This window comes from Etheostoma cragini, chromosome 6, assembly GCF_013103735.1.
Source record: "Etheostoma cragini isolate CJK2018 chromosome 6, CSU_Ecrag_1.0, whole genome shotgun sequence".
Classification (NCBI taxonomy): domain Eukaryota; kingdom Metazoa; phylum Chordata; class Actinopteri; order Perciformes; family Percidae; genus Etheostoma; species Etheostoma cragini.
The window spans coordinates 1,365,247-1,392,603 of NC_048412.1; the positions used below are offsets into that span (position 1 = coordinate 1,365,247).

At 42.6% G+C, this 27,357-nt stretch overlaps 2 protein-coding genes and 1 long non-coding RNA gene across 3 annotated transcripts in view; 2 read left to right on the forward strand and 1 right to left on the reverse strand.

The window, feature by feature from the left end:
- The first annotated feature begins 1,054 nt into the window (after positions 1–1,054).
- On the forward strand, positions 1,055–17,460 carry LOC117946529 (pituitary tumor-transforming gene 1 protein-interacting protein). The gene is made up of 7 exons (XM_034874752.1): positions 1,055–1,334; positions 1,566–1,612; positions 3,292–3,400; positions 5,951–6,059; positions 7,868–7,933; positions 13,683–13,729; positions 17,011–17,460. Exons 1-7 carry the CDS (start codon positions 1,214–1,216, stop codon positions 17,058–17,060), a joined length of 549 nt encoding a protein of 182 aa, XP_034730643.1. The 5' UTR covers positions 1,055–1,213; the 3' UTR covers positions 17,061–17,460.
- Positions 17,461–21,141: 3,681 nt separating this feature from the next.
- cdk14 (cyclin-dependent kinase 14) overlaps positions 21,142–27,357 on the forward strand; it is a 156,964-nt gene continuing 150,748 nt past the window's right edge. The window contains exon 1 of the mRNA XM_034874747.1: positions 21,142–21,724. Coding sequence (XP_034730638.1) covers positions 21,631–21,724 — 94 coding nt within the window. The 5' untranslated portion in view covers positions 21,142–21,630. The remainder of the gene's footprint in view (positions 21,725–27,357) is intronic.
- LOC117946535 overlaps positions 22,512–27,357 on the reverse strand; it is a 13,799-nt gene continuing 8,953 nt past the window's right edge. The window contains exon 3 of the long non-coding RNA XR_004657048.1: positions 22,512–22,662. This is a non-coding gene — a long non-coding RNA (uncharacterized LOC117946535). The remainder of the gene's footprint in view (positions 22,663–27,357) is intronic.

Consider the following 27,357-nt stretch of genomic DNA (forward strand, 5'->3'; position numbering starts at 1 on the left):
ATCTGAAGTCTCTTTTATATAGACCTTAGTGGTCCCTAATCCTGTATCTGAAGTCTCTTTTATATAGACCTTAGTGGTTCTAGCCACAGGGGGACCATAGACAGGCTGGAGGAACTCATATTATTGTTAAAAAACCTCAGAAATTGATTTTTTTTATCCGATAGTAGCATCATATAAATCCTATAGGATACGGCTTTATCCTATAGACGTTTTTAATGGAATTCCATTGTTAGGCAACAGCTATCCCTCTTGCTAACTTCCTGGCAGTTAATATATCACACACATCATTCAACTGCAACAGGAAATGAACTTGGGGCCATTTAGAAGTTTTATGCTTACAACTGTGAAATGGTCTTTAGGACTGCTTCCAAAATCAGGTGGAATTTCTAATTTCTTCTGCAATCCTCTAGGAGTTTATTTTCTTTTCTTTCTAGGGTTTAGGCAGTGTGTGGCAGGTAAACTTGAAAGTTGTTGTTTTATGTCAAACATAATTTCTTCTCAGTTACGTCACCCACCAACATTTAATCAGCTCACACACACACACAAGATTCAAATCCAACGATGCCCTTCATCTGTCGTAGAAGAAACGCATCATCATACCAGCTGACAAAATCATCATAAATAGACATGTCAAAGGTAAGTATATAAAAATGTGAAATGAAAACATGTGCAATGAAATGCAGATGCATATTTAGTCTCCGGTAAAATGGAAAATAAAACTCTTGAACTCTCGAAAATCCCAAACGCAAATATAAGCTTGTTTTACATGCAGCCTATTGCATTTTTTTTATAGGTATATATCTATATATATATATATATATATATATATAGATATATATAGATATATATTGATACTGATCCGAGAGAATGCGTGCACCTCTGGCCCTGAAGCATGTATCAACATGAGTGATAATGAGACAAAATGGAAATGGAAATGTTTTAACTGCGTTCCAGGACCTGTGAACCTGAGCGGGCGGTCGTTACTAATTTAACTCGTTAAAAGAATATACCCCTCCCGCCCGGGCTGTCAAGATTCCCAAAACGCGCTAACCCTAGAGAACCAGGAAGTGACAACAGTTGGTTGGATGCAAACAGAAACAGCAGTGTTTACCGAGAAGAGTGAGAAAGGCGAGCCCCTACTGTAGAAGAGCAGATATTGTGTATTTTTTTTTAGACAAAGTTAAGCTTTCGCAGCTGTGTTGAGGTTTTAACTATGGCTTCTTTTCCAACCGGGAGACAAACAGCGAGCATATGGGTGTTAAGCGGCGGCGTCGTGCTGTGCCTGAGCCTGGTTAGCCTCGGGGAATGCCAGACCTCTCCACCGCCGCCACTCCGTAAGTTACACCGGAGCTACTTCGAAGCACACTCGTTTTTACAGTTCACAGAGGTACCGTTTAGCATGGTAATAAGAGACTTTAATGCCAGGTTATAGCACGTCAGAGTTAGCTAGCTAACTAGTGAAATAGTGTTTTTTTTTTTTTTTTTTTTTTTTTAATACTACTTACTGTTTACATGCGGCTAACGTTAAGCTAGCTGACATAACGTTTCTCTTTATCTCTTTTCAGCCTGCTCTACTTTCAAAAAATGTGACACTTGTGTTCCACATGCTAAGGTAAGGTTGCAGGGGATGGAATGTAACTAAGTACATTTACTCAGGTACTGTACTTAAGTACAAATGTTCAAGTACTTTACTCTAGTCTTTTCTTTCCATGGTACTTTCTACTTCTACTCCGCTCCATTTCAGAGAGAAATATTTAAAACAATTATAAATACTTTTTACTCCACGACATTCATCTGACAGCTTTAGTTCCTAGTTACTTTAGTTACTTTAGTTCCTAGTTACTTTAGTTACTTTAGTTCCTAGTTACTTTAGTTACTCCACGACATTCATCTGACAGCTTTAGTTCCTAGTTACTTTAGTTACTTTAGTTCCTAGTTACTTTAGTTACTCCACGACATTCATCTGAAAGCTTTAGTTCCTAGTTACTTTAGTTCCTAGTTACTTTAGTTCCTATTTCATTTAGTTAATTTACCACATTCATCTGACAGCTTTAGTTCCTAGTTACTTTAGTTCCTAGTTACTTTAGTTCCTAGTTACTTTAGTTCCTAGTTACTTTAGTTACTCCACTACATTCATCTGACAGCTTTAGTTCATAGTTCCTTTAGTTACTAGTTACTTGAGTTACTAGTTACTTTAGTTACTCCACTACATTCATCTGACAGCTTTAGTTCCTAGGTATTTTAGTTCCTTGTTACTTTAGTTACTATTTAGTTACTTTACTACATTCATCTGGCAGCTTTAGTTACTAGTTATTTTAGTTACTAGTTACTTTACACATTCATATTTCTGCACACTAAACAAATGTAGTTTATATTCTGATGTTTTATTATATAGTAGCCTAGCAACAATATAACGGCCTGCTGGATCCTCTACTCTTTCTAACATGGGAGGATTTTTTAGATTTGAGTACTTTTTCCTAATGATATTTACGTACTTTTGCTTAAGTAACATTTTCATTGCAGGACTTTTACTTGTTACAGTCTATTTTTACAGTGTGATATAAGTACTTTTATGGCAGTGAAGGATCTGAGTACTTCTTCCACCGCTGGTGATCAGAGCAGCGTTTGAATGATAAGAGCAGACCTTTGCCCGAACTTCCAAACTGCTGGCATGAATCATAATTTTATGATCCCTTGTTTATTTATTAAGCGGGAGCCTGGACCTCCAACAACACGACTAAAGATCCACTCTAACCGCCTGCGCTGGTTAACTCAGTAAAGCAGTAGTCTCGCATGTCCAGACCTTCCTCCGGGGCGCTGCAGAGGAGGGTCAGGCTGATCCACACAGCATTCCGTGCTCTGGTTTCTCGGCATGTCTTTAAACCAATCACAGTCGTCTTGGGCGGGGCTAGGCTCCGGACGGCGCCACGGTGCCCCTGCGAAATAGTCTCTGGTAGGAACTAGTTTTGGTGGAACATGTGTACGTTCAGAAGTAGTTTTAGTCATCAAGAGACAAAATCTTAAATTTACCCTGTAGAGATCTGAGGACCAGGTAACCATAGTCCTCAGAAATCCACCAGAGGTTCCAACGCCAACACAGAGACAGAGGACGGGGACGGACATCTGGCTGAAAATGAAGGACATTTGGTATTGAATGAAAGGCATTTCTTATATACTCAATACTTTAGAGGCAATTTGGTCGGTGCCTAAAAGTATTACATTTAGTACTAAGTCCTGATTAATATTAATAGAAGCACATACAGAGGGCTGATCTGTGTTTTGTCTCCATAGTGTCTCTGGTGCTTCTCCACCAACAACTGCACAGAATACCCGGTGAGCTGGCTGCTGCCTCCAGCGTCGGTGTGCCATTTGGCCGAGGCCCGTTGGGGAGTGTGTTGGTGTAAGTTGATCAGTCTTATTACGGTGTGAAATATATCACTATGTGTCCTTTCTCTTTCATTTGCTAATTTAAAAGACCGCAATTATTGTCTCTCTGGTGTTCTAAAGAGTTCTCTCTGAAATGAGGCTTTATTGGATTAGGCTGTGAGTCTGTGTTACCAAAAGTCACACAAATCTATGCATTAACCTGTCGTTGTTGACAATTTGAGAAACATATAAAGCACCAATTTACAAAACTGGTTAAAAAAAGAACAATATTAATATTTCCGAGAGTCTGCTACAGCCTGACTTTGGAGAAAACATAGAGATTAGCTGTCGTTTTCAAGTCTATCTTCTGCTTGTTTAACAGTTGTTTACATGACATTACATTACGCATACGTCACACATTACATGTGGAGGGGGCGACTGGAATGAGGAAGTTGATTTCCTGTTTATTACTCGGTAGATGTATTATCGGATTGCCATTTTAACATGCAAAACGGAGATCATCAACCAATACAGTAACTGCGATGTGCAGGTGGAAGTCCTTAAACAGCGGTGTCAAACTCATTTCCACTAAGAGATGATCTCATCAAGGGCCAGACAGATGTCGAGTTTTTTTATTCTTTTGTTTCATTGAAAAGTCAAACATCTTTCTGCATGTCGCTTTCTTTTCTACATCTGTGTAGCTTTTTTAGTAATTTTTACAAACTTTTTTGTGGCTTTCTTAGATGGTTTTGTTACTCATTTCTTTCAACATAAAGCACTACAACAGTCATCAAAAACTTTCCTTAGCCATCATAGAATTGAAAAAATCAAGAAAAACAATGATAACATTTCTACAGTCACCTGTTTTGCAGCCTGAATATGAAAGCTCTGCTTTTGTGGCAATTTATGAGCCTCAAAGTCGGGAAAACCTGCCAAATGTAGCTTTGGATGTTACGTAATTGTAGTTTGAAAAACATTTTCCTGTGCTTTTGGTTTGGCGCATTACTAGGCGGGCCCAAATCTATCTGCAATGGGCCGGATTTGGCCCGCAGACCTTGACTTCAACACTTGCCTTAAAGGAGTGAGCGCTGTGAAAAACTGGTTCGTTACAGTTTAGGAGGCAAATAGCTGCAGGATGGTTTACTAGACAAACACTGGAGTGTTTTCGCTGAGAGGCACCATTTGCAAAGCTACATGAGAGGAGCCAGCCAAAACCCTGTGGTCCCTCCACTTCATGTTGCTTCAGGATCAACTTATGATCTCATTCCTGTAGCACTATACCTGCTTCCTCTCTTGCGTGGTTGATTTTCTGTACCAGCTTCATAGAAGAGAACCATTTCCTCTCTGTGCAGTAGTAGTAGTCAAGAAGTTACAGAGAGAAATAAAAGTCCAGGACTGGGGAGTTCCCCTGATGTCTGAGTAGCCAGCCAGATGGAGAAAGTATCCAGCTAAGGAGTTTTTGTGGTTGAAAATTCTTTGGGTGAAGTCATTTTAACCAATGAACAAATCTCAAACATGTGTTTTGTAAAGGCCCAAAGCTCAGTTAAATCACATAAACACAGTGCAGATACCGAGTGGCCATACTCGAACATTTAAAAGATAAAATGGATGCTGTGTGGAGGAGAGAAATATACACATGCAGGTGAATACAAAACAGACATGCTGGCATACAGATGATCAGAGACAGAAGAGGCCTTTATGACTGGCCATAATAACTATATGTTCCATTGGAAATGGGATCTTTGTGAATGGTTTTTCCAGTTATAAAATGTCTGCATATCAAAGCTTTACTGCATCTCTTTGTGATATTAATGAACGTGTGTTACGTTCTTGCCTTTGTCAAACAAATTAACGCATTAAAGGGTTAGCCATTTATAGAGAACAAAATAAACAAGGATGATCTACCTGGTCCACAATTGGCGAATAAAATTGCACAGAAGTAAAATAATTCAGAAAATTCAAAATTACACATGCAAATTAAGCCAAGTTATTGCATAGGGAACAAGGCTGTTTTTACTCTAATTGTGGTACTCTGAATCTACGGCCTGAGGAGAGTGGTTCCATTTTAAAGTGAAAGGGGTGGTGTGGATGTTTTACACAAAATAGATAACTTTACAAGACATAAGCCAGAAAGTAGTTGTAGTCATTGATGCCATAGATAGGTTTTAGCTTAACTTTTGTGGATAGACTATAAAATTAATACTAAGAGATGTATGGGAAGAACATTTAATGTTTTCAAGTTGTGGAAACCTACCAACCTTACCTAATTACTGCTGGGTTTCCAACCAAACTGATAAACCGTTACGTGTCTGCTGAAGTGGTTTCAAACAAGTCTTGATTGATGTCTCGGTTATGTTTCACTCTGTTATGTTTTCCCTGGAAATGAAAGTGGAGCGTGGAGTTTCATCACTCTACTGTGGTGACTTGTAGTGTTGCCCAGACAACAGCAGGGGGCACCATTGCCAAACCAGTTGAGTTTCCATTCAAAGGAAAGGCGCCTAAAGTTTGAGGTTTTGTTTATGATGTGACCTCAGAACAAATGATGCTTTTGAATATTAATGATTGGTCTTCTGGTGTGATTCAGTGAACTTTGAAGCCCTGATCATTACCCTGGCTGTCCTTGGTGGAGTCATCATCATCAGCGTTGTTGCATGCTGCTGCTGCTGCTGCTGCTGCAAGAAGCGCCGATCAAGGTAAAGTCGAATGACTGTGACATTTTAGTGCCACTGTAACATATATATGTTTTGATAGATAGAAGTATAAAAAAAGACGTTTCGGTTGCCACGCAGAACTTTCACAGACTATACAAATCTGCAGATTATTGTAGTGGGAGACCAGATAGCATGACCTCTTCAGGAGGTTCAGAGGTGATAATGCAGTCCATTGCAGCACTAGTCTATATCGACGACGGTTCATTTACGGGATAGTTTCAGCACCTGCCGGGAATTCCCCTGGATGTCCCTCACTTTCCGCTTTACTGTTTTACTCACTGTTTAAAGAGGTTCCGGTTAACGTTGAGACCGGAGTTTAATGTCTGAAAATGTTTTTAAGGAACATTTGGATGGTGCAACAAAGCAGGTCTGCTTGGTTCTTTTGGATAACGGTTGTAAAGAATAACAAAGAATATGTCTAGGGCATGTCCTCTCTAACTGGTACACACAGAGATACACTGGTAAGAGATAATGAGGTGGAATCATGTACTAGCTCATTTAAATAGCTCACGGATCTGTATTGTGTCAACAGTTCACTTCATTACAATGTCCCGCATTTTCAGCCAATCCGTCCCCTTCCTCTTCCTTTGGGTTGTAATTCTAACCTGTGGTGGATTTCTAAGGACTATGGTTACCTGGTCCTCAGATCTCTACGGGATAAATCAAGAATTTTCTTTTGACGACTAAAACTACTTCTGAACGTACACGTGTTCCACCAAAACAAGTTCCTCCCTGGGACTATTTTGCAAAGTCACCATCGCTGCGTCCGGAGCTTAGCACCACCCAAAACCATTGTGTTTTTATTCAGTAGTAAATGCTCCTGTTGCCAGACTTTCCTCTGCAGCACTGTGGAGATAGGTCTGGCAATGCGGGACCAAGGCAGCACCAACCCTGACTATCTCCTCATGACTGTACAGTTGAGTCAACAACTCTTTGACACAGTGTCAAGACAAACTGAGCCTCATAAAGATAGGATCTGTTACAGTGCTGTTGTAACGGGTTTCATTAATACCAAATGCATTGGCAACTTGGTGACCTTAAACAAAGCGTTAGATTAACATTTGAATAAAGGCAGCAGCCATGTCTCGAATTAAAGTTCAGTTCCTCCGTGACATTAGCTCTGTGCTCAAATAAAAGGTTAAGAAAAGTTCTTAATTGCTTTGTGGCGAACAACTGTTGAGTGCAGTGAAGTTCTCAAGTGGAGCACCCATGAATCAGGGCTGCATTCACTGTTTCTCTTGTAGCTTCACAAGTTCAGCTTCCTTTACAAGACAACTGTGTGTGTATTTCTGTCATTGTGCGGCAGTGAAATGAAAATGTCGTGTCAGTCAATCAGCTGCAGGCTGGCCTGTCACACACTGACAGTCCTGTGGGTGTTAGAGTTGTGTTCATGTCTATCATCTGTCACAAGAAAAGGGGACATAGTGTGCCGCACACACACACACACACACACACATATCAAACATTCATTTAAACTGACCCTGTGGTTACATTTCCTAGAGGCAATTTTATTTTCTCACCTCCTGATTGCTCAGCTTCTTTTACATTAGTAATTCCATTATCCAAGGTGATGCTCATTGTTTATGTAGAAAAAGCTCTGTTTACTTTTGACCAACAGTTTCCTGTTGTGGCTCAAGTGACAAGGCAGTACTCAAAGTTGTTTAACTGTGTGAAAAGAATATGTGACCATATGTAGAAGTACTGTAAGTGATTTGTCACATCCAGATGAGTGTGTTTTGTTGTTCTCTTGCTCTGTAAATCTGACACTCTCCACGGCTCCTTTTGTCAAGGCCGGATGGAGATGATGAGAGATTTATGAGGAGGAGAGAGGAGATCAAACAGCGTGCTGAGGAACGGTAAGAATATATTCATCCATTTATTCATCCTTTATTTCTTCTCGGGAGATCATCGAGGGGTCGCTGTCATTTACACTGAGAGTCAAATTACAGGGACAAAAGCAGAGCAGCAACATGGGAAAGAAGCTACATCATCATAAGAACAATAGGACACTACAACTTCTGAATTCAAAAAAGGATTTAATAAATAAGTATAATAAGAATGCAAAAGAAAGAACAATTATTTAAAGCAAGTAGAAGTTTGCAGGTTTGACCAGATTTCTGTGGCCAGGTTGGTTCAGTGGTTCGAGTAGGTGCACAGAGGTCTTTGTGTTTTTTTGTCTTGGATTATCATGACTTATGGGCTGGCTACGTTGCACACGTTACATACCGTGGACAATCCAACACTACACATTCACTATAATCAATATCTATCATTATTCAACTATAACCTCCGTCTCACGTGTGACCCACACACTCCCACACCATGTGTGTAGCAGGTTTAGCCAGTTAAAATATACATCCTGTGGCACGTACATGCCACTAGATAGAAAGAAAACGTTGACTTTCACTCGGTGCAATTCACTGACAGTGAAAAAAAAAAAAGTCATTATTGTCTGCACTGCTGCGTTGCTAAATAATAGCAACTCACCAGGAGACTTCCCCAACTCTCAGCAATTCCTCATTTGCCCTCTCACGTCTGGCAGGTTCAAAATGATACGGCTGCTGGCCTTTCCACCTCTTCCTCATCCCATTAGGTCCCCATAGTTCCAGTACTAGGCTGAGGCTACTATCTGGTAAAGCTAAGGCCTTCCACGCATTAGGGGGGCGCTATTGAGCCCGCTGACAGGGCCAAATCGCTGAACAATCTCGCGAAGCTCCCCGGTCTTTATGTGGGCGCCAACTCCTTCTAGGCTGTACATTTTAAATTTTTGAGTTTTTTTTTCTCCTAAAAATAGAATAATAGAATTCCAGATGATACGCATGTTCCCTGAACGTTTGTACTTTAGCTCATTACGTTTGTTGAATTCAGGGCAGCCCCCAAGACCAATCACTGCAGAACTTTGTGATTTTCCGTAGGTCTGACATGTGTGCAAGTTTTAGTGAGTTTTCCCGCGTGCTAAGACCCTCAGAAAGGAGAGAGACGAGTGAGGTGCACAATAATAATTCTTACAAAAACAGTAGGTTACTTTGCACTTCAGTGCTTGGGCCTAATAATATTAAACTAGCTGTATCATCATATCAAACTACAAAAAAGATTAAACTAAGAAAATACCATTAAGATCTAATCATTTTCTGTCAACTGGTTGGGTGTTTTTGCCTCATGATATCTCAGCAGGTCCTACATGGGCTTTCCTGCAACGGAATAGTTCATAGTCTCCAACAAAAGGGCCCGTTGTATGTTTGGTGTGTGTGTGTGTGTGTGTGTGTGTGTGTGTTTGTGAGGCTGTGTGTGTAGCCCCAACAAGTCTGTGTCCCAGAGGAGGAGCTCCGTGTCCTCCACTCGCATCCCAAAACACCAATTGGATTGTCAAGGCTAAGCAGCTGCTCTTTGGTAATGCACTCATAAATAGAGTGGGCTACTTCCTGTGGAGTGCCCGCCACTGTCAATGAAACCCTGTGCTAGTCACTGAATTGGCAGACCTGGAAGCCTTCCTCCTCCTGGACCCAATAAATGTTTCAGCCTCATCTTTCTATTTAGTGCCTGTGCTCACAGTGTCCTCATCCGCCGTGATGGCTGGGTGATGTGTTAGCAAGTCAGTTGAGCAGAAACAGAGTCAGTAACTTTGGTTTATCATCATCATCACTTGCAGTGCTGGGAACATGGGGGGGGGGGATTAATCCAACCTCTATGAGCTTTTTGCTCACTTGCCACAGAATCTCGCAAGGGTTTCCTGCAGTGAGCATGATCTCTGAAGTTGGAGTTAGTGCAGTGACCTACATAGATGCAGTTCCCGTTGTGAACAGGACTTTTAGAATACATTGGACCCGTCATGGGAGAGACTAGTGCCTCCAGACACTGCAGCCTGGACCCCAGAGAGCCAGCTCACAGCACTGAACCTTTATCCTCCTCTGAGCCCGGGCTGGAGAGCAGCCTGGGGAAATCCTTAACAGCTCCCACGAGAGATTGAACCTTTCAGCTTTTGGTATGCGAAGTGATATTACTGCTGTGACATTTAAAAAACCCCACATAATTAGAAATGTTCTCTGTCATAATTTTTGTTACAAGTTTGCTCTTATCAAGGGAGGAACTCCTTTTGAAACTGTATTTACACCACTAAAGCTTCTATTGCTATCAAAATAATGAAAAACACATTTATTAGCAGCTCTTTGACCTTACTGTTAGGCCCTTTTAAACTCTGATGATGCTTCATGTAGGCGAACGTGCAGTGGTGTCATTTGGTCACGTTCATGTATGTTTGATCTAAAAGCAGCGTTACGTTTAATAAACCACATTGTCAAGAAAATTAGAAGAAAACAGAAATCATTTTCACACCGTGACAGTAAACAAATCACTGTAACCGTGGGGGGGGGGGGGGGAATGATCCATTCATCAACGTGAATGGACAGTACGAGGATATGATAATAAGTGCTGTAAAGAGGAATTTAGTTTCCTGTTTTTAACCAGTTGGCTTGCTTTTTTACATAAAGGTCTGTACTAATCGTTGAGATTTGGTGTGTGTGTTCATTGGCCACCCAGACAACCCTCCTCTGCCAAGGTTGCAAAGATGTTTTTGTGCATCTCAACAGAAGACCTTTTTTACAGCGACTAGTCTTGAAGAAAAGCACATCTGTGTTTAGTAACATTAATGATGGCTGCATTCCATTTAGTAGAGATCCTGGTATTGTGCATGCTGGCTCACTAGAATAGCCTACTGAGACACTTAATGGAACTGAGCTATAGGTATTGTTATCAATTTGATTTTTCTTTCCTACTATGTCAAAATGTTCACTGTAAAAGGGTCTATTCTAGCTTTACACTGCTAAATGTGAGAATCCCAATGCACCCACATTTGACTTTACCTTTAGATTTTCCTACTTCAAAAAAGAAAGCCAATAAACATTCTCCTAGGTGGTCCCAAACCCTTTCTTTCATGCCGATTTTTTTTTTTTTTCAAATTGATTTAAATCTTCATCAACCAGTAAAAATACTGGGGAAACTAATGACAAATAGTTCAATTTAATAGAACTTACTTGTTTCTTATCTTGTGCTGGGCCATTGAAAATTACATGTTCAATTTAGCTCAGCATTTCCATGGATGAGTGCTGGAAAAGATTCAGTCCTTTCCACTTTTTCCCCTCCGTCTTTGCTTCCCACTTGTTGAATGCAGCCATATCTATGTATAGGGAGTGTGTGAACATGTCAGTCAATTACTTGCATACAAGCCGGCAGCAGGGGAGGGGGGGACAGATGGCAGTCAGAGCTCAGGCACCCTGATTGCTCACAGATTACTCAAATAAAAAACGAGCTGATTTACACCAGCTTTTTGTGCAGAGAGGCATTGAAGTGTGAAGGCCCGGGAGGCCCAGATCACAAAAACCTCCTCCCAGGCTTTTTGTAACTCCTCAGAAAGGCTAAATTATGGACTGACAGCAGGCCGGTTGCTCTCTTTGGCTTTCACTGCCATCTGTATGCAGTGAAGTCTGCATCGGGTGAAGGTCTGCAACGAGTAGAAGTATGACTTAACCCAACCGGCAGACTGGTGGGGTTCGTGGTGTAAAAGGAAAGCAGACCAGCCACAGAATGTTGTGGTAATAAATACAGCATGTGATCAAAGCAGCAATTTAAAAGCTAGTCTATATTGACAGTGTTCCACTTATGGGATTGTTCAGGTGTCACCGGAAATCTCGCCGGATGGCGCTCTAACCTCCAGATTTCTGAGGACTATGGTTACCTGGTCCTCAGATCTCTACATGGTAAATCCAGACAGCTAGCTAGACTATCTGTCCAATCTGAGGACTATGGTCACCTGGTCCTCAGATCTCTGCAGGGTAAATCCAGACAGCTAGCTAGACTATCTGTCCAATCTGAGGACTATGGTTACCTGGTCCTCAGATCTCTGCAGGGTAAATCCAGACAGCTAGCTAGACTATCTGTCCAATCTGAGGACTATGGTTACCTGGTCCTCAGATCTCTGCAGGGTAAATCCAGACAGCTGGCTAGACTATCTGTACATTACTAAAACAACCTTCGGACGTACACACGTTTCACCAAAACAAGTTCCTTCTTGACACGTTTTGAAGATGTGCTGTTACTGTGTCCAGAGCTCAGGGCCGTGCCACACCAACCTACTTGGCCGTCGGAGAGTCTGGCGGGGTTGGTGACTCGAGTCTGTTTGGTGTGTTTTTTGGCAACGTCCGTCCGGAGTAGTGTGGAGGGGCCGGCGGCCTTCATTTTGGCCGACCTGACATGCTCGGTCAGAAGGCCTGCACTGCCGTCAATCAGATTCAAATGACAAATCTGATTGGTGGAGAACTAACCCGGAAATGAGGAGCGGGGTGAGCGTGACTAGAGTCTCTCAAAATCTGAGGAAAATCTTTTAAACTGACCTTTGTCGATATGAAATTAAGATTTAGTAACTGCACAGCCTATTTCTCCTTAAAATGCTATAAATGTAGAATAATATGAGCTTGTATTCTGAATGACAGTCAGGCTTTGAATTTCCAGAGAAACCAGACCCATTTGACGCGTTTGTCCAATCATCAATTGTCTAATCAGTCCAACTGCCTTTTGGTCAGTGTGTTAGGGGCTTTAGAACCACCCAAGATGATTGTTATTGGTTTAAAGAAATGCCACTAAACCAGACCACGTTGTCCTCCCATCCAAGAATGTCATGTGGTCTAGCCAGACCTTCCTTCGTAGCGCTGTGGAGGAAGGTCTGGACACCCAAGACTATACAAAAGCTAAACTAAAAGTCCTCTCTTCTGATTGTGAACTGTCAAGAAAGTGATGTGAAGAAAATGTTACCTTGTCATAATATCCATGGGAAACTATTGATACTTTAACCATGCTTGCGTCCCTTTTTTTGACATTTGGAGGTTTTGTGCTGATGACGTTGGAAGACGTCAATCCCATTGTCCAGTGAATACTATCTGTAAGTCCATGTGGCCCTCGTACACCGCACAGTGCAGCACAAGGCCTGACGCGTCTTTGCTAGTTTAAGACAGACGCAGCAAAAGCACCTGCGCCCATGGGTGTGCTGGTCTTGCACGGAGATGTGTTCAGGGGCATTCTGGGCGTGCTGGTCTTACAGGGAGGTGTGTTCAGGTGCATTCTGGGTGTGCTGGTCTTGCACGGAGGTGTGTTCAGGTGCATTCTGGGCGGGCTGGTTTTACAGGGAGGTGTGTTCAGGTGCATTCTGGGCGTATTGCTATCTTGAGGTAGCTGTCTGGGAGCACACTATGCTTGATACACATGCAAGGCCCAGCAGCACACAGACATGCAGAAGATTCAAAATATTACAATGTAAAATAGTATTGTGATATGATCTGCTAGCGTGTTTTCACTTCACGCACGAGCAGATCAGTTTCTCCTCCTGAACATCTCTCCGTCCTGCTCAGCAAATCCGCCATCATAATAGTAACACTGTGTGTTTAGATCGTTTAAATATGGCCTGTCGTGTTCACACTTGGATTCATTGGTTACAAGACAGTGGGAATGCAGAATTGACCTGAACTAAAATCCAACCATGCCATTGTTTTTCCTCTTTGGATGGTGTAAAGTGAAGTATTTTTCCTTACCTTTGATTCTTCTTCTGTTTCTTTACAGGAACGTGGAGAGAAAGGCAAGGCACGATCAGATCCGCAAGAAGTATGGTACGTATGAATTTTGGTCTACATTGTGCTCCCATTAGGGCTGTCAGTCGGTTAATCGCATGGGTGGCCAAAGTTCTGGCATTTCTGCCTTTCATCATCAGGACATCATAGATTTGAACTGGGAGAGAGGGGAAGACATGCAGGAAATTGCCGCAGGTCAGATTTAAACCCTGGACCTCCGCATCCATAAATAAGCCTCAGTATATGGGCGCGCTCCACCACCTGAGCCCCCTGGGCGCCTATGAGGGTCCATAGTTAACACGTGATTAATCCCAAATTAATCATACCTCTTTTAATCTGTTCTAAATGTATCTTAAAAAGGATGTTTTTTTCAAGTGGTTAGCTCTTTGAGACTGGACTACTCCACTGGTGACTCCGTTCACATGGACAGTACATGCAGATTACTTGTTTCCTTCCCACCCCGACTGACTGCCTGCGCAGTGCTGCTGCTAACAGGACAGAGGAGGAGAGCGCTAGCCCCGGGCTCTGTGGACTGCATGCATGGGACTGAAATACAAATTAATGGAAATAAAAGGAATTTGAATTATTAACTCATTAATTTTGACAGCCTTAATTACCAAATATAGTCCATTTTACCTCAGCTGTGATGGTTTGACGGACTCTGTGCCCATCTATCCCTGAGATGTATACACCTGCTGTACTTGAGTTGATCAGGACTCCAACACAGTGCCTCCCGGTTCTGTTAATGTCGGCTTGGTCTCAGATGCGTGTTGAATTGGTTTCCGATTTTTTAGGACATTGTCATTGACATTAATTTCCATACCCTGTGCAAGCAATGCATTATTCAGCAGTATATGCCTTCTGTGCTCAAGCAAGGCAATTTGGGTCACATATAGGTTACACTCCCCCCTGTCTGCTTGAATCAATCTAAGCATAATTTATCTTACAATGCTGTCCTATGTAAGTCCCCTTAGACTGTGAGCAAGGTGCTGCAGATCACTGAGGCAGCAGACGAAGGGGTTGTCTTTGGGATCATGTCCTGTACTATCCAGGTCTGTGTGGAGCACCAGACTGGCACTACAGTCCAAATGGGGCAAAATCCTATTCATCTGTAGTGACCCTGTGCATGGGGCACTCTGCAAGATGAGTTCTTCTCCCTCTCCCACAAATTTGGTTATGTGGTAATCAAACTGTTAAAGAGCACTAAATTATACATTTTAGCAATGTCAAATTGCCAAACTTGAGGCAACAAACCAGTGGGTGAACCCTCCTGTTCACCAACACCAGATTGGTCACACACAAAATGGATACTCCCAGAAGCCTGGCTGAACATCCCGGACGGCAGCTAGCAGTTAGCAGGGCGAGCTAGCTACCGGCAGGATAGAGACAGGGTAGGTGAATTTAAGCAATGTCTGGATGAAAACTCATGTTGTTGTCACGTAAGGGCCCTCTTCATGTTCTACAGACATTTTGAATGCAGTTAGTGTCATTTAAGAGACAAGTATTTCTTTACAGTGTGTGGCTAGCAGCGAGTCCCCTGGCAGCGTCACTGTGGTTTTGTGTACAGACAACGTGACAGAGTGATGGATGGGGGTCTGTTCCTCGGGCCTCCTGCTCTCATTAGTTTACTTCCACAGGGATTGCTTTCATACTGATTCAGGTCTCTCCTGTAAAACCCAATCCAGAGAGCTACATTACATCCTGGGTGGGACCAACCAATAGACGTGTTATAATGTTATGTGGTATATGTTGAGTTATGATTACAGCATATTATAATTATTATACCCAGCAGCTCTAGAGCTCATTACATCTTGGTTTAAAGTGTTAACAAGCTCAAAGGATTTTGGGGGGTCATATGTTGGAACTGTTGTTCTTTAACCCCCCAAAGTAGCACAAGTAGGCTTTATATTTCATGATTACTGTTTTACTTCACATCGTTTAAAGATGTCGTCGTTTCCGACCGCACTTGAAGGCAGCTTCATTTGCGTTGCATTTCTCCAAAAGTGAACTTGGTCTCAACTTTTCGCCAAAGGCCTCCCCCATTAAGCAACCCCCGCAGCAGCTTATACACACTTCCTCCAGTCAAAATGGATGGAAGGAACTGCGTTTATGCCGGGCTGTCTGACCCGGCGACGCAGGCAGAGTGAACGAGGCCTAACATGCACCGCTGTCTGACTGTCTAACCTCTCCATGCTAACGTCTCATGGTCTTAAGGTCTAACCATGTTATAGTGGAGAGAACCCCTCAGCTGCCTTTGGAAGTCCTTCAGCCCAGCTGCTGTTGTTTTTCCTGTTTAGACTGGTTTCCAGTTAACTCCCCCTACAGAGACATGTACTGTAAAAAACACCCAAAAATCCAAATCCACAGCCAGTACACATGCATCTATGACTGGAGATGTTCAAATGTGTTCGGGCAACTTTGGAATTTGTCTTTCCCATACCCTACCTAATGAAAAGAATACTCTCTAACTAATTTAGTTTTTTCTACACTTTTAAGTGACGCCAACAGAAGTACACATATGTTGGGTAGAACACACATTATGTTCTACTCCTGCTGTACCATCACTTTCTTTTTCATTTTATTCCCTCCAGTAGGATGTTGGGCGGGACAGACAAGTGTTCAGGTTGTAAAGAAAGCTTTGCTTTTTCTTGTTGTAATCACAAGCTGCCTTTGCTCCCGCCATCACCACAAACATTAGTAGATCATCAAGAGATCAACTATTGATATTTCCCAATATAGTCCTGCAGGGAAAACATTACTTTTACTGCATAGTGAAAATAAACGTATGCATTGCTGTTGGTAATATATAGCAAACTATCTCTGGTGCAATGATGAGTTAGTCTAAGGAAATAAGGGCAACAAAAATGTATTTGTCAAGATGGGGGGAAAAAATAAAAAATTGTATATTTGAAGCCATTTTTCTGTTATCCAAATGTCCGTTTGTGGTTAGAAAGTTGAACTGATTAGTGTTACATGGACCTGTTTCGCTCAGGTTCTTTTATTTAGTTTTTCCGTCTTTCAGCGCACTGTAGTAGATTTCTTCTCCTGTTAGACAGTTCCAGTTGATTATGATCATTGAATTTGATGAATTGAACCATTTCAGCGATGCACTGAACATCTGATTTTTAAAGCTGTAAGAAGAGCTCTGGTGGATTTTCCAAATGACTTCATCAAGTGTCTGTGGAGTAACGTGGTCTACGTTTGAGAACCACTACTTAGTAGGAAAGCAAATGAACGCCGCATCATGTTCTCTGATCCGCCATGAACTTGTGTGTTTTCTAATGTGTCCCCCCCCCCCCCCCCCCCTTTCCTCTGCGCAGGTCTGATGACTGACTCGGACCACCCATACAGCAAGTTTGAGAACGAGTGAAGCAGCTGCGCTGGAGGAGTTCCACAGGCAGCATGTGGAGCTGGCGCTTAGTTTTAGCTTCGAGTGATGCCCGTTGCTCGCGCAAACGCCAAACAATGAGACAAATGCCTCGTTCACAACGATCCAATCCCGACAGAAATCACCCTTTTACATTTTATTAAACAATAACCCAATCTCTACCCGTGCTGAGGATGCAGTGTTGTGAGGTGAAGCTTGTTTTAAAACTTCCTGCTAAGTTCTTTTGCCTTCTTTCTTCATGTGAGTGGTCTCTTTTTAAATGTTGTAGTTTCATATCAATCTTTGCACTTTGTACATATAGAATTGATTTAATAAAAATCCCACATATTGATTGTACCCCAGATATCTTCTGTCACATAAATACAATACCTCTCTTTCAACAGCAAGACTTTGTTTCTTTCTTCTGTAGATTGGAAATAGTTTCTGACTGTGGGCTGGGCATCTGAAGACTTTTTGGAAGTGAATTCTTCGCATGAACTGTATCTGTGGGTGGTTACCTTAGTGAACACTATCCTCAATTAATTTTACAAAGACCGCTGATTTTAATATTTTTAAATGTTGCATTCTCGGAAAAAAATGAAAAATTATTTATTTGTTGTCTTTACCCACTTAGTCATTGTATCCACATTAATGGTGATTACTTATCAAAACTCTTGTGTTAATATTTTGTTAAAGAACTAATAATCAACCTAACAACATCGCCACGATATCCACATTGATGTATTTGTTCAAAAATATCCCGAATTTGGATATTTTGCCATATCAACCAGCTGTACCCTGCAGTATCTCAGGGGGCCCCATAGGGGTCCCTGACCCCCTATGGAAGATCTCCACATTAGAGAATGTTGTGACAGACTTTAGAGGTGTGCTGTTCAATGTGTGCATGCATCATTAACACTGGCTCTGTAACGAAGGACCAATTCAAACTAATGAAGCTGGACATTTGTCTTAATCATCATGTGCTCCAGTCAAAGCAATTAGCCCGTAAAACATTCCAGCCCTCTGCATTCCAGAGGTGTTTCCACTCAGACCATGCTGCTCCCCCGATGACTGGCCTACAGGTAAAGTACTGTGGTCACTAAGGTAACCATCCACCGATAGAGTTAACCCTCTAAAGACAAAAGACACACCGTGCATCCACTCAATGTTTGACAAGACTCTCAAAAGCAATATTTCAAATTTCCTTTCAGACATTTATTTACTATTTTAATCATAAGCTAAGACTTTGATGAACTCATTTTAAACACATCATAAGTAAAGGTTGGTTTTCAAAAGGAGATTTGAGGACTTTCAAAAATCCAACAGCTACATGTCAGCTTTAGCGCCAAATTATCTCTTTAAACGTGGCTCTAGAAAAAGATCGGGCGTCACTATCCAGACAGCTGAGTTTGTTCTGAACGTTTTGGTATGAAACACATGTCAACAGTTATATGCAAATACTTTCAAACGGTAAAGAAAACGTGAAAATAACCTTAGACTTAAGATTCACTGTGCCACATTAATGCAACAACACAAAAACATGGTTAATAAAATCATATATCAATAGGTATGATACATAGGCAGCCCACACGTCATTGCACGCCCAGTTTAATATGCATCCTAATTTTATACAGTGTATGTAGTGAGAGGAGGTCCCTGATCCATCTCTCTCAGTTAAAGGTCCCAGGCTTATAGACGTTGCTGTCAGTTACACACACACACGGCCACGCCATTGTTCTCCCGATGCCTCTGAATTACTCATGCAGCTGCAGTGGCGACTGCAGTGCAGGCATGCTGCGAGAGCAGCCAGCACACACACACACACACATGGTAGAAGCAGAGCAGAGCACATGGGCCAGCTTCTGGAGGATTTAGATCACTGATGCAGGTGTTGGATAGACCTGAATTAGCTTCAATCCTAACTATGCTATTGTAAATTGGCTTCTAGATTAGGGCTTGGCAACATATCCATATAATATTGACATAGGTGTATGTTACATTTTAGATATCATGATATTGTTATACACCACAAGTGTTGTTTTTTCCTGGGCTTGATTTTTACATCTCTTCTAAATTCACCTTCTAAGGGCATTTGCATATAACACATAACTGTGTTTGGTGTCAAAATGCTCAAAACGAACTCAGCTTTCTACGCAGTGATGCATATATTTGGTGCCTTTTTTGGAAATTCTTGCAATCTCTTTTGAAAACACACCTCCGGTCATTGTTTTCAGTCAACACCCAGCCAGCCTGACACCTACACTCCGCCAGTCATACACAGAGAGACAGATGAAGAGTATCACAAGCCATGTTGCTTGTCTCCTAATTCGCCGTGTGAGTGACACGACATGATCTTGGGATTAAAGGCCGCAGAAGTGGAGATTGTGCCAGTTCCAGTTATATCCAAACCCTATTTCTGCACTGTATTATCGCTGAAATGTTAACAGAGACATTAAAAAAAAAACATGATTTTGACACAATTACACGCCTGTCATCCTCAGACGCTTAAGACCCTCCAGCTGATCCAGAATGCTGCAGCACGTCTTCTGACCATAACTAAGAAAAGAGATCATATTTCTCCTGTATTAGCTTCTCTGCGTTGGCTTCCTGTAAAATCCTTCTCCTGACCTACAAAGCTTTAAATAGTCAAGCACCATCACATCTTAAAGAGCTCATGGTACCTCATTATCTCACTAGAGCACTGCGCTCCCAGAATGCCAAGTTGACCAAGAGCCCGGGTCTGGGTTTCTGCCTTAAAGGACCTTTTTCCTCGCCACTGTTGCACTTGATGCTTGCTCTCGGGGGAACTGTGGGGTCTTTGTGAATTATATTGTTGTCTAGACCCACAGCACTTTGAATGTAAAGTATCTTGAGATAACTCTTATGTTTTGATACTATAAATAAAACTGAAAGGAATTACTGCAACTTTTAACACCAAGCTCTCCTACATGAGTGATGCATTTCATTTAATTTTTGAGTATTACTGCTTATTACTGCATTGCGTGGTTCAAGAGAATGGCTCTGATCTGTGTTGCCTGACTGTGTTGAGTTGCATGTCTTGCTGCTTCCTGCCACTCTGCACGGCTTCTTATTGTGTAGCTGTAGCGGTCTTCATGATGTCCATTTTAACCCCTAATGTCTCTGCTCTCAACATCTGGCCAAAGGACTGCAGTTGAAAACACGCCGGTAGGCTAACACCGGCCCACTCACAGAAATGGTGATTAACGTGTTTACCTTTATAAATCAAATAAATGAAAAATAAATTAAATAGATTTGATTTGGTCCTTTATCTTCATTAGACAAAATGCACATTCTGCCCCCGACCCATTCAGCCTCTTTTTTTTCATTGTGTCCAACATTTTGTTATATGCACAGTATACATTTGTTTCTGTATTTATTGTCTATTTTATATTGATGTGTAATATGTTTGTGTTCACCAGAATGCAGAAGGTGAAGTGTTTGACATTCAAAATTTCAGTTTGCTAAAAAATGGAGATCTCCGCCCCCCCCCCCCCCCCCCCCCCATCCCTGGTTTTATAAATCATGTTTTAATAGTAATACATGTGGCACAATCCTTAGAATAACTGGATTTATATATGCTAATAATATGTTGGAGTCATGTTAAGACTGCATTGACACTGAGGACCCCCTAGGGCCCCGGACCCCCTGCTGAAGATCACTGATCCAGACTACGCCACTGGCAATGAACCCTTTTCAGATTCTGATTCTAAATCCAACCCGGATCACAGCAGAGGTCGGGCTAAGCTGGTAGCTTTGATTAAGTCCGAAACACCCCCTCTGGTTTGCCCAGGTGAAAAGAGCACCACCCCGCTGCTGAGGCTGCTGCTCGGGGAACACCTTGCCCTGTACCCGGCCACAGGGTCGCTCGGAGGGCAGCGGTCTCGAGGAGAGGCGCTGAAAACAATCTGACTCCCCCGGAGGAAGAAACATCCCTCCTCCTGCAACACACATCGGGGCGGGGCCCACGGACTGACGGCCAATCTCAGGGACCAATGGAAACGCGGTGCTCCAGGGGAGTTCCTCCAATCCTCGCATCCAGGGCGGGGCCTAGGGGCTCGAAACCAGATAGAGAATCCCAAAAATGACATCTCGATTGCGGTGGAGGAGCAAGGGAGCGCCTGGGACGCTGAGAGAAGAAAAGAAGTCCGAGCTAGCTCATCACTCTTAGAGCTTTATCGACACAGCAAATCACGGTGCGCAGTTCGGATTCGCCTCAGACTTTTTATCGCCTCTTTGGAAATGGAGTTGCATTGTTGAGAAAATCTCCAGAAGGAATTTGTTGTTGCTAGTTGAGGAGAGAAGTGAGAGCCGTTAAGGCTCCGTTTCCTGTTTCCCAGCAGCAGCAGCGCAGCAGGGTTCAAGAAGCCCCGCAGGGCTCGCTGAGACCCGGTCCTACTTCCCCCGCTTCTAACCGCTGCCAGTCCGCTGCCGGTCCGCTGCCGGTCCGCTGCCAGTCCGCTGCCAGTCCGCTGCCAGTCCGCTGCCAGTCGGCTGACGGTCCGCTGCCAGTCCGCTGCCCCGTCCCGCCGCCCCGAAACTCGGTTGAAAAGAAATGTGCGACCTGCTGCCAGCCTCCCAGCCCCCGGAGAAAATAGGCAAAATGAAAAAGTTGAGGAGAACTTTGTCCGAGAGTTTCAGGAGTATTGGTAAGTAAGGTTTTTTCTTTCTTTTTTTTCAGCTCATTTTTCAGCTCTTTGTCCATAATGAGAGCGGGCATGTGTGCTCCTTCACCGCGGTGATGCATGCTCCCAGTTCGGGCTTAGCGGCCATGGAAAACCCGCATCAACTTGGCCCGTCCACGTTTCCCTCAGCACAAGCTTCCTTTTTGGCTTGTGGCAGATTTCTAAGAGACAGTTCCATATTAAATACTGTCAGGTTTACAAAGAGTTTTGATGAAATGTTTCCCTGGAAAGCTGCTGTTGAATTTGAGGTTGTTCAATTCTGATTCTCCGGTTACATCATTTTCCATAAAATCAGTTTGTGTGCTTGAACTCAGGACTTCTTCGAATTAAACTAAATTCAACTTAGACGCCATTTTTCTGTCCGTGTATGCAAGAAAATGTGAACCATGTAGACTCAGCTTACAGAGTCATCCTCTTCCTCCTCCTCCTGATCATCATCATCATCATCATCATCATGATTTCACGTTTTCCCATTGGGTTTGAATCTCATGTATAGGATGTAATAGCATCAATTCAAACTTCTTTAAATGTCAAATTAAACTTAGATGTCATTAGATGTCAGAATGCAAAATGTGAACCATGTAGACGCAGCTTGGAGTAAAGGAGGGAGAACAACCATGACCATAACCTAATATTTATATACTTACCATTTTGTGCACAAAAGGTGCTTTATTAAGTAGGTTTTGTTCCCTTTTTCTGTTGGCACTAGACAGAAACACACATAAGCCACACATATGATAATGATTCCAGCTAGGGTAGGGCAATATATTGATATTATATCGATATCGTGATATATGAGACTAGATATTGCCTTAAATTTTGGAAATCATAAAGCTGGAAATGGCTTAAGTGTTGTCCTTTCCTGGTTTTAAAAGCTACATTACAGTAAAGTGATGTCATTTCTGTGATAGCTCTATTATTTTTTTTCCTTTGGCCACTTAGTTATTATATCTACAATACCCAATATTATTTATCTTGAATCTCATGGTGAATATCGCCTCTACATGTACTTTGAGGTATTAGGGCGTGAATATCGCGATATCTGATTTTTCTTCAAATCGCCAAGCCCTGATTCCAGCTGTTTAAAGCCAAAATTAACGATTTTCTTCATTATTGACTAATCTGCCGGTTGCCTTGATTAAATAATGAATCCTTTTGTCTCTCAAATGTGAGACAATAGTGAAAAATGGCATACCGTTTCAGTTCAACTGCTGTCAAACTGTGTTTAAAATATCAGGAAACTGGACCAAGTCCCAGGGTCCAGGTTGGCTTAGACCCAGTTAGATTAGCTTGTGTCGGAGAAATTCTTCTAGTTCTGTTAGAAATGACTGTCGATGTGATGGACAGGGCTGCAACTAACGATGGTTTTCATAGTCGATTAATCTGTTGATTGTTGGTCTATAATCTGGTCAGCTGACCCGAGAGATCGGCTGGGGGTGTAGGGGTGCAGCAGCGCAGAGAGGTAAGGTGGGTCAAGGCCGTTCAAGGCTTTAAAAGCAAATAAAAGAATTTTAAAATGAATCCTAAAATGGACGGGCAGCCAGTTCTCATATTTGTTTGTTCAAGTCCAAAAATGTGGATCAGTGTTCCCCAAAGGTCCAAGATGACGTCCTCAAATGTCTTGTTTTGTCCACAACTCAAAGACATTCAGTTTCCTGTCCCAGAGGACAGAAGAAACTACAACATATTCATTTTTAACAAGCTGGAATTGGAGAATTTTAAAAGTTGACGATTAATCAATTGATCCCTGCAGTTCTAGTGATGAATCAAATCTCTTTACCAGTCTCTGGTCCATTAGCCTGGTCCTACCAGACTCTGGTCCATTAGCCCGGTCCTACCAGACTCTGGTCCATTAGCCCGGTCCTACCAGACTCTGGTCCATTAGCCCGGTCCTACCAGACTCTGGTCCATCAGCCTGGTCCTACCAGACTCTGGTCCATTAGCCCAGTCCTACCAGACTCTGGTCCATTAGCCCAGTCCTACCAGACTCTGGTCCATTAGCCCGGTCCTACCAGACTCTGGTCCATTAGCCCGGTCCTACCAGATTCTGTCCATTAGCCCAGTCCTACCAGACTCTGGTCCATTAGCCCGGTCCTACCAGACTCTGGTCCATTACCCCGGTCCTACCAGATTCTGTCCATTAGCCCAGTTATCTGAAAAGGAATGCTTTGATGCTAAAGTAACCTCTTGTGTGACTATGAATAGAAAAATCATCACAGACACACACACACACACACACACACACATACACACAGTCACTTCACTAGTGCAGCCATCAAATCTCACTTCACCTTTACACACACACACACACACACACACACACACACACACCGCTTGAGTCCAGTGGCCTTTAAAGCAGTGTGCGTACAGAATGCATAGCTGGATGCAGCCTATAAGAAAAGATGAGACATGGACAGCAGTGAGTTTGGGTCGATGTTGCGGGAGAAGAAAGATTGGCATTGACTTTTTTCGCTGTGCTGACGCTCATCTCCCATTGGCCGTCTTTCCTCCCATCTAAATCAACACATCTTAAGCATCGATCGGGCTCTCGCCCCCCTGCTCTACGGATGCTTTAACAAAGCACATTCAAGAACCAGCTTTATTGTTTATGCCGTGGTCACAGTGTTGATCCAACAGGTCCCAGTGGGCGGGGCTGCATCACGCAGCACATTATGGCACTGAGCAACCCGATGCAGCGTGGATGCTTCAGACCTGGTTAGTGGACAGATGTAGGGTTTCACGAGCTTTAATTTTTGGGCTTTTCCACCTTTAATTTTTGACAGGACCGTTAGGTGAGAGAGGGGGAAGACATGCAGGAAATTGTCCAAGGTCAAATTCAAACCCTGGACCTCTGCGTCAAGGCGTAAACCTCTCAGTGCATGTGCGCCAGCTGTACCCCTGTTCCAACCTGGCCCCTCCTCAAGCTTGTCTGAGTCCAGGTTTGATCCTTATGGGAGCTGTCAGTTTGGCATGTTGTGTTGTCAAGATCATGATGGATTATATGGAAATGATGGAACATCTCAAAACCCTTTTTGTAACACATTTTAATTAGGAAGTTATTAAGCGTATCAAATGTCCTGTGGACCCCGGACCCTAGGACTACATTACTGGATTAAAGGGTAGGTTCTACCCTGATTTGGTGGCTTAGCAAAGCAAAAAATAAATCCCTTTTTAAGTTCCCAAATTTGTCATTTTATAGTCCTAGTGCAGTGTCTGTCAGTCGCGGTTGTAGGGGCCGGTGGGGAGAGGGTGGGGGGAACAGTGGTGGCCAGTTCCCCCTTACTATGAAGCCACAACCCCCCCTCTGTCCTTAACTGGAAAATAACTTCACACATTTTTAATCCCACCTTTATCCCCAAACAGAGGCTCCTATTCATGTGCAGTCATAGATAAATTGTAGGTAACACTGAATGAGTATTGTTGTGTTTATTGTTAAATGTGTATTCTTTAGTCTTTTGTAGAACCAATCCTATAAAAAGTTCGTGGTATGCTTAATATATTTGGTACCCCTAAAATGAGTAAGATAGAGGCCCCCCCAAAAGTAGTTTTAGGGTCGAATGAAAACTAGAAAACTCAGATTGGAGAGATAGTCTAGCTAGCTGTCTGGATTTACCCTGCAGAGATCTGAGGACCAGGTAACCATAGTCCTCAGATTGGACAGATAGTCTAGCTAGCTGTCTGGATTTACCCTGCAGAGATCTGAGGACCAGGTAACCATAGTCCTCAGATAGGACAGATAGTCTAGCTAGCTGTCTGGATTTACCCTGCAGAGATCTGAGGACCAGGTAACCATAGTTACCTGGTCCTCAGATCAGAATAGAATCGCAACATTTTCTGTAGCATGTGGCCATGTTTCGATCTTTTAATCTTTATAATACTAGAACAGCGCCCGTTTAACGTTTTGCTACCAAAATATTAAAATCTATTATTTTTTTTATTTTTATTTTTCTCGTTTCATCAAACAGAAATGGATCTTTTTTAGATTAAACAAATCTAAAAAAAATTATTAAAATTAAAATTATTTGCGATTTCGTATTTTTGAATTTACCAATGGACACACTTTGGCATGAGACGGGACGGCATGACATGGGACGCTCCAGGCTTCCGCCATACCCGTCAAACTAAATATGGCGCTAAAGGAGACTTGAAGCGACAATACCGAACGCCCAAGCCACCTGACCAGGTAGCCGTCACATCGGATGGATAACATGTGGATGTGTCCACGCTGCCGCCCTGCACGCTCTGGTAGCTCCGTCAGGTGCATTCATCAGCACATCGCTGATGTTAATTTACAAATGGTAACACCTTAAGTGTCTGAGAGGTTTGGCTTCTTAATTTCTTCCTCACCACTTTGATCAAAAGGCGTTTGTTCCAGGTGAGAGATGCAGTAGGAAAAGCTGTAGAATCGTTTTCTGCAGTGAGTCTGGGGATTTGATTTATTTCCCGATACATGACTGGATTTGTGTTGGGATTTTCATTGATTGTGACTGTAGAAACATTAAGATTCTGTAGCATTGAGAATGGGCTCTTCCTTCTTTAACAGAAACCAACGTTGAATAATACACTTCTAGAGACATTAAACCATGAGACATGAAGAATGACATCACATGTCAGTCTAACAGTTATTGACTTTGTAAAGAAGTAAGGATGGATCTTCTGCATTCTTCTTCTTCCAGTCTGTTTTGCTAGAAACCGTTACGATGATGTCCCACATGAACAGAAGATATATGGAGTTAAAAAATAAAAGAATAAATGTAGGCTGGGTCCTACAGCGTCCTGCAGCGTCCCGGTTTTGAATCCAACCGACAGCCCTTTGCTGCGTATCATCCCCTAACTCCCCCCCCCCCCCCCCCCCCCCCCCCCCCCCCCCTTTCCTTTTTATCATTTTTGGTGTTTACATTTCAAGCATTTCTCTTGACAGTGTAAAATGTCTTACTTGTCCGCAGGATCTAAATCTTACATGTCAGCCAGTGCAGGAGCTTTATTGTCTACCTGCAGTCTAATCCATTGTATTGAGTGTGGATTTGGGACTGTGATTATACTGTCTGGAAAGTCTTTGGTGTGTGTTTGTGTGTGTGGGTGGGTGTGGGTGTGTGGGGAGGGGGGGTAGCAGTTAACCATCTCACTCACTCTGATGGCTTGGACCGCGGACCGGTTCCCCCCCAGTGTAGGACGAGCCTGGTGGCCCACTTGGCCTAAGTTCCCCCCACCAGGCCTGAGCCGGTGTGCATTATTTAATATGATATATTTTTTAAACTACAGTTCCAGTGGGGCAGCTGGGTTGGAAAATTAAACATTGTCCTATTTCCATGTTTCCAGTTAGCTTTAGCAGACTTAAAGTAGGGCCCTATTTAATCTGTTACTGATTTTTAAATAATCTTTTTCATGCATCTGTGCCGGATTCTGTTATCACAGGAACTTTTGAGCTGCGTTTGTTTTTCTATCCAGACATTTCAAACAAATACATTTTGAAGCTGAAATTGCAATACTGTGAAACTAATGTTTTGTCTGAAGGTTACACACTGTCAGAACATCTTCTCTGTGTAACTAACATCTAAAAAAGTCCTTTCTACTCAACACCCCCCCCCCCCCCCCCC